The sequence below is a fragment of the Aphanomyces astaci genome (genome assembly GCF_000520075.1).
Source record: "Aphanomyces astaci strain APO3 unplaced genomic scaffold supercont1.140, whole genome shotgun sequence".
In the NCBI taxonomy this organism is placed as follows: domain Eukaryota; phylum Oomycota; class Saprolegniomycetes; order Saprolegniales; family Verrucalvaceae; genus Aphanomyces; species Aphanomyces astaci.
Window position 1 is genome coordinate 65,445 of NW_009798403.1, and position 7,614 is coordinate 73,058.

Below are 7,614 nucleotides of genomic sequence, written 5' to 3' on the forward strand. Positions count from 1 at the left end.
ACGAACTGGTTTGGTGACCTAGTGATCCCTCAACATTTGCTCCCTGGTATAAATTTATACTCCGTTAAATTTTATTCGATATTAATTTACTAGGGGCCTTATGACATGCATGCATCGTTTGAAAATTCAAAATTGAGGAGCCAAACACCTCACATTGACAACTACACAAAGACATTTGAGAGCATGCAAAACAAGCGCAAGCAAAGCAAGCGGTTGACAATTCACGACAAGAACTCGATTAGAGAGTACTTTAAGGCAAATATGCCGATCAAGCCTCTCTACCTCGGAACTTGGGCCATTCACTTCAGCTTTTGCTTAATTGACCAGCAGATAGTCACCCTTCAAAGTTAATGTTTGTGGTTTCTTTATACAATAGGCTGCCTTGGAAAATTTATATTTGGAAAAGCGAGCAAACGTTGAGGGATCACTCTATCGGCGTCTCCGCATCTATTTACATGTCCCATTTACTAGTACTAGATACTCGTACTTTTAATCGAAATGTCGCCTTATCTGTAAACAATACCCATATGATTTGAAGTCGAATAGGCTTCCTCCTCATTGGCCATAATTCTCAAAGGAGGCACCGTTTCATAAACACATGATTGGAGAGCACATGCCACATGTCATTACACCACTTTTTTAGTCGGATACAAGTGAAAAATCAAGACTCGGAATCCCCGGATGCAGGTAGTTACTAACGTAGAATGCCAATGGTTGCAATAAGCGTTTTGTGTTTTTCAGAGAATGGCCATAATTCCTGTTGAGGCATCGTTTTTGAATTCTGAAGTGTCCTAACTGTAAATAACCGCATTTAGACATTGCTTCGGTGATGTCAAAGACACAGTACTCTAGCATGTTCCACAAGGGTGCTTGGGATGCACCGTGTGCACATAATGTTTCGAACGTTTTCACGACTGTCATCGGGCATTGGTTACTCTAAACTTAAGCAAGGCACGATTATAAATACCTAACGACTGACTTTCACGGATGAGTACTGGTGTGGTGTAAAATGGTGTTTTGGGTCACGCCGTTCGACGTGTAGAATTCTGCGAGCTTTCTCCATCATTATTGCCATGCGAGGAATTGCCACCAGTAGTAATAATCACGTTTGATTGGTCCAACCCATACATTTCAAAATGTTCCTGCCATCATTAGTAATAATCACGTTTGCTTGGTCCAACCATGCATTTCCAAATGTTTCAGCTTTTCGATTTCACTACTGGAAGTATTTCACTACTGGGGGTTAGTTACTTAACATGTCAAAAAACAACGATAAGGGACGAGTCTGGATTTTTCATATATCCTGTCAAGTGGGACGAGGAAAGGGGTAGCACTGATGAGGAACGACGACGAAGAACACTTGTGTGGTCGAGGACAAAACCAAAATTGATTGTTATCAGCCGAGCCTCTATTCGACTCGAGGACCTTTTTTTGTCACACATTAAATAACGAAATACACACAGAAACGACAAAAAAACACAAATTTTAACGAAAAACACACACGACCCAATAACACAATACAAATCCCGAGTTCCACACAAACTTCGCCAAGCACAACACATAATTCACCGAATTCCACACAAAAAATGCCTAATCCACACCAAAATTCCTGAACAGTAAGGACGGAAATAGAAAACATCTGACCCATCCATTTCCAGCTTGCGGACAAATTGGGATCGATCCCTTGGGAAAAATATAACGTCAGTGATACAGCAATCATGCTGTCATCATGCTATCATCAATTTGTCATTATGTTATACTAGTAGTCGCCGCATGTTACTGTGGATTGTCACAATTTTCAAATAGTACTACTAGTACTACTGTCGCTTGCCACAAAGTAAAAATGATTATTCGCCGAATGAGCTGCTGTGCTGTTAGTTCTCCCTGGGACTTAGGTGGTGAGTGCTTCAACCATGTAATCTTGTCATCACTGTCGTTCTAAAACTACCTTGCATGTGATTCTCCACTGTTGCCTTGTAAATGCGGGATTATTCGTATAATTCTGAAGTGGTTGGACATGCATGGCACATGCGTAGTGGTGTGGCAGGTGCTTGCGTCGACTTCCTTGCGTGGTTCATTCGTGTGCGGGACTGCATGGTGGTTGGTGCTGACATGGCGATGGCGTCTGCCGTCGTTGAGGAAGGAATACTCAACGACGGCAGACGCCACTGCCATGTCAGCACCAACCACCAGCCACTACATTGACGAGTGTGGTGGTCGTCAATGTAGTGGTTGGTGCTGGCGTCGATTCGTGTTAAATTACTCTGAGAATTCAGTGCACATAAATTCTAATAGTACTATCAGTTCATAGACCCCGTTTTTATCACACACTAAATAACGAAATACAATTACCGAATATACTGTACTGGCAGTCCACGAAATAGAATGAGTGAATTCGACGTTCCCACGAAACTAAATGCCGAGGTCGCGAAATATAATGAAGCTCCACGAATTTAAATGGGACTCCAACGAAATATACCAGATATTTTACGAAATTAACCACAAAATGGTGTAGTACTTCGTATTAATAGTACTAGTACCGGACACCAAACGCCAGGGATTTTAATGTCTTGGCTTTCTCTATCACCTTTTGCGCAGCGTTGGCAACAACTTTCCCCGCCTTTTTGGGTCCTTGATTGTGCCCCACAATGCCTTTCCTTTGGACGTGGTCGCGCCATTCTTGAGAACTTGGCGGGCCACCAGTGATCGCTTCGCATTTTTCTGTCCAGCGGAGGGCGCTTCTTTCCATGGATCGGATTCACTTGGCTCTTCAACTTGATAGCTGCGCAAGCGTTGCCCCGGGCTCTTGTGCGCCTTTGAGTCCAAAGGCATTAACTTGTTTGGCCAGCTTGACCGCGCCCATCATCCTGGCGACACCGGCCTCAGGATCCATAATGGCTTTCTTGACGACCTTTCAGTTGGCAATATTCGGGCTGTTCACGACCATGGCCATCGCGCCATTGGCCAAATTTCTTATCCACATTACACCGTTGTGCACGATAACCACCACATTGACAGCCCTCTTAACGTGCATGAAATCCGTGGCCGCCGTTCGAAACTTCACAGCGTCGGGAAATCAGCCAGATTTCCCAGTAGAAACGTGAGCTTTGATGGCAGCTTGAGCTTGGTTGTTGGTTAAGATTTCAGCCCCGTGGACCGATGATGCGAAGATCCCAGCGATTTTACTGGTCGCAATCGACTCACCCAGACGAATTGCCATGATCACATGGGCTTGGGCGAAGTTAATCGCTTCTGGCGAGGTGCTTACGGTTGGCCGCTATGTCACCATTCGCGATAGCTTCCCGAGCTTTCTTGTCCGCTTTGTTGATGCGAAAGTCCTGCATTAGCTTGAGAGCGGCGGCTCCACCAATAGTATCGCTGGGATAAAAGTTTACTCCGGAGTACTTCCGTGCAGCACGCAATGGAGGACTACCAAAAATACCTCAGATTTTGAATCTAAAATTTACTCAGACCAGCGATTTTAGCCAATCTAAGGAACCCTCGGATGTGCGAAGATTAAATTTTGGTCTTCGCAGATTTCAAGGTGTCTCAGAATTGCAGAAATCACTGGTGCCCGGACTGATGGCGTCGAAGGTCGGTGCCAAGATGGCAACTAAGCGCTCAGCACCCCACTGGGGCGACGACGACGTCGATATCATGCTCGACTGTGTCCAATCACTTCTCCCTCTCGGTCAACATGGGTGGGCCAAAGTCGCTCAACTGTTCAACGCCAACCAAAGCGTTGTGTTTGCTCGAGACTGGGAAGCGTGCAAGCGAAAGTTCACCTTTCTTAAGGCGCACAAGAAACCAACAGGAGATCCAAACTACCCGCCATTAGTCGCTCGTGCCAAACGGCTACAACGAGAGCTGGATTGTCGTGGAGACCATGGATGATAACAGCGAGATCAGTTAACATGAAGGCGTTGGTGACGACGAGATCAGGATGACTGCTCCTGACGCTATCGCGCACCACGGCCCCTATATGCCGACGAGTGCGGTGAGTTCTGTGGAGCAGACTGCCATGGACGACGATGATGTATCGAATGTTTTTGCCAACGATGAGGAAGGATGCGATGGCGATGAAGAGCCCCCGGTAACCAAGCGTCCGCGTCGACTAAACCCAATTCAAGCTGAGCCACCAAATCGATCGGGGCTTTCCCACGACACACTTCGCTTGCTGGAAAAGAGCTTGACTGTGGAAAAGTTTCCAAACCCTCCGCCGTCGATATCCTCGTCTGCTTCGTCGATGTCGTTCGTTGCAAGACGCCGTCGAAGCTTGGACACATTAATCGAACAAGCACATAACGAACAACCTCCAGGTAACGACATTCCATCACTTCTGGTGATGTTGGAGGAGCGTGCCCAAAACCTGCAAGAAGAGCGGGACGCACGGGAGCAACAACGGGAAGATGAACGTCAACGCCTGCGCGATGAACGGGAAGAACGAGACTATCAACGTCAAATTGTTCGAGAAGAGCGCGAGGAGCGCTTACGTCGTGAAGAGCATGAACGCGATCAAAAACAACGACGTGAGGACAACGAGAACAGAGTCCGCCAAGAACAATTTCAAATGGCTATGATGATGAAGTTATTTGGTGATAACTCCAAGCGTCAAGAATAATATTTGTTTTTTAATTCAGAACAATTTGAAACTTGAAATACATTCTTAATCTGTGAATTCAAAATAAATCAAACTTGAAATACATTCTTAATCTGGCTTATTCCTGTCTGGCGCACCCGATAGTTGTACAAACGGAAAATGTTCTGTAAACGGCGACCGCGCAATGGTGGATCGTAAGGCATTTTTAGATCTAATTGGCGGTACACTTTGACCGCAGATCCCATTCCCCATTAGGCAGCCTGTCGTAACGATGTAATCGAATCGTTCATAGCCTGTAGTCCTAACCGACAATCCGGAGGTACTCTTGCGAGATCACCTTGTTTAATCGGCGTCACGATTCTTCCAGCACATCGCCCACTGATTGGGAACGCGGAATCGGATGCGACTTTCATTCCTGGAGCACAAAATCTGGGGTCTGCAAGTCGGTCCTGGAGGCCGCGACTCATCTCCCCATCATTCCAGGACCCTGGACAATTGTGGCGTCCCCAGATCATTGTGCCGTCAACACCGTAGCATAATACACCCGTCACGAAGACGGAATGTAGCCAACCTAGCACACATATAGGAATTATATTAACATCATATTTAAGATATATATATATATATATAATGATACCATTGTACTGAGCATTTTGTAAATCCGACGACGACGGCTCCCGAACAGGGAGATTTTTTCCGTCCACGAATGCAAAAACTCCCGTAACAAGCGGCTCGCGGGCTTCCGTTGCCTGAGCCCAAACCACTTGCTGATCAAACGTCGGCCAACAAATCGCTGCGTCGGGCATCGCCTTCAACGCAAGGGACAACGCTTTTTCAGCTTTTGCCAAAACCCGGGCATACGTCGCGGGTGGGACTGCGAATAACTCACACATTGTCTTTGCTTCGGTCGCATGGGTGTAGAAATGCAACACCATTGCAAGTGTTTGAACTGTACCCGCGCAGGACGGCCACGACGGCCAAAGCCAGACTGAACTGTGTAGTACCGACTGAAAACGGCAAGCAGGTTGTCGAAGGTGTCGGGTGGAATTGAAACCGCTGTGATGAACGACGTCGTGTGACGGCTGTAATACATCTTGTTCCAAGGACTGCCAAGCTGGTCGTCTAAGAGGGCCAATGAATGTAGAAGGTTGCGTTCACGAAGCAAAGATCTGATACGACACAAGAGCAAGAGTCGTATGATGCGGCGTCGTTTCGTCGCCTCCGGTGGGCAGTAGAGCAGTAGCACGCTGGTAACCACACGCATGACAAATATGGGATGAGCAAATAAAAACCAACGAAACGGCTCTCTTGAATGTAAAATCTAAGTATATTTTTGGTGAGCTTGCAAAATAAATTCATGCTTACGTTTCAGTCTGAGGTGGCTCTCAGACTTGAATAAAAACATGTCTGAGAACGCACTCTGAGGCAATTTTGGTAGTCCTCCAATGTCGAACCATGTTAAGTTGAACTTGTCACCAGTTTACCGTGGTATTGCTCATGGTAAGGTGTGAAATTCGGGCTTATGTTCCAATATTTTATCTGTACCATTTGGTTGGGCCGAATTCCCGCATTCAAACAGTAGGACCGTTTCTTCGATTCATAAATGCAAGTTATCATTTTGACTTGCATTTGTGTTTAATTCCCAGTTTCCTATTAACTGTAACATGACGTATTAATATATTATGCATGTATATCGAGGAACCCCTCATGTAGGTGAAGAAACATTCCCTGAGAGCAACAGTGGAACTGATGCTTACGTAATCATTTCCCTTCACTTCCTGTAGAAACTGTAGCCTTGTATCCTCGGCACCCCGAGCCCCTTGTGTTGCTATTCCAGGCGGTAAGTATATTTCAGTGGCTTGCGAGCGATAGCTAACTACTAGATGCAACTAGATTCAACTCCTGGTCGGCGGCGCAAGGTGTTCGACACAGACGTTGGCAAGTCGGTATTTCGCTATGTATGTGGGACTGGTGTCACCGCTGAGGAATCAGCGGTGGTACCAGTCCAAGAACGAGTGGTTTTGGCCAAGGAATGGCCGAGATGTAGTAGTTTGTGTGTGCTGAGGGCATCCCTCAAACGATGGCAATAGTCCTTGAATACGGATAGGCCGAGGTAGAGTAATCCAACAAGCATCTATATATGATCGCATAGCCAAAATCATGTGGGCTTCACGTTACTGCGTAGTAACTTGCAGAGCACGCTGTTGGATTATTTGCGCGGTCTACATGCAACTATTTTTGACTGAAAATTACAGTATACCACGTGCAAACCGTCCAAATTGGCGCACGTAGATTGAAACACGTGCAAATATACCACTTAAATATAACCACGTGCATGCACACCAAAACCATGTGCAAAAATTCCACACCCAGCTGGAATGTGTCGTTTTGGTTTACACTGCATTGCGAATCCACGGCGGGTATCGACCAAGAGCATTGCGTGCTGGGGAGAACGATGGCGGACTCGGTTGCGCCGCCGTTCCGTGATGGCGACGGTGTTGTTGCGGTCGTCGTGGCAATTGGAGGGCGACACCACGCACAAGGTCACCAACCGATGCAACCCAAACGGGATGGTGCCACGTGTTGTTGACGCGGAAGGGTGTGATCGTGGCGTCTACTGAGTTCCACTTGGCGTCAGTAAAGTGAAACCCAATGGAAGGCGAAGTGGTGGAGATAGCGTTGACGCGGGGCTGGCGGTCGTGGGTCGGTCGTTGTACTGTACGCGTACGCGCCGAATGTCCACTGTTCTAACCCCCGCCACAACTCGGAGATCTCGAGGAAGATTGCCCCCCTTTGTTTCCTTCCTGGGCAACCAGGTACTGCACGTCGGTCGACTGCCCCACGTTCGTGTGCACTACGATTGTAAACTTGGTTAGATGGCCATCAATTGATTTGAAATTGCCGCCAAATGTTTTCAGCCAATGAAATCGTATTATTAAAAACACTGGATTTTGATTGGTTATTCAGTGAGTTAATTTGGCGCGGCCTTATTCAATTGGGTGCCATGTCACCCT

The 7,614-nt window shown here is 46.8% G+C and overlaps 3 protein-coding genes across 3 annotated transcripts; 2 read left to right on the plus strand and 1 right to left on the minus strand.

Moving 5' to 3' along the window:
* Positions 1 to 3,582: 3,582 nt before the first annotated feature.
* On the plus strand, positions 3,583 to 3,894 carry H257_18171 (hypothetical protein; the record flags this gene model as incomplete). Its single annotated transcript, XM_009847179.1, has 1 exon — positions 3,583 to 3,894. One exon carries the CDS (start codon positions 3,583 to 3,585, stop codon positions 3,892 to 3,894), a length of 312 nt encoding a protein of 103 aa, XP_009845481.1.
* Positions 3,895 to 3,943: 49 nt separating this feature from the next.
* H257_18172 (hypothetical protein) lies at positions 3,944 to 4,621 on the plus strand (the record flags this gene model as incomplete). Its single annotated transcript, XM_009847180.1, has 1 exon — positions 3,944 to 4,621. The coding sequence occupies one exon, from the start codon at positions 3,944 to 3,946 to the stop codon at positions 4,619 to 4,621; it is 678 nt and encodes a 225-aa protein (XP_009845482.1).
* Positions 4,622 to 4,708: 87 nt separating this feature from the next.
* On the minus strand, positions 4,709 to 5,864 carry H257_18173 (hypothetical protein; the record flags this gene model as incomplete). Its single annotated transcript, XM_009847181.1, has 3 exons — positions 4,709 to 4,860; positions 5,238 to 5,474; positions 5,609 to 5,864. The coding sequence occupies 3 exons, from the start codon at positions 5,862 to 5,864 to the stop codon at positions 4,709 to 4,711; spliced, it is 645 nt and encodes a 214-aa protein (XP_009845483.1).
* Between the last annotated feature and the right edge of the window lie 1,750 nt (positions 5,865 to 7,614).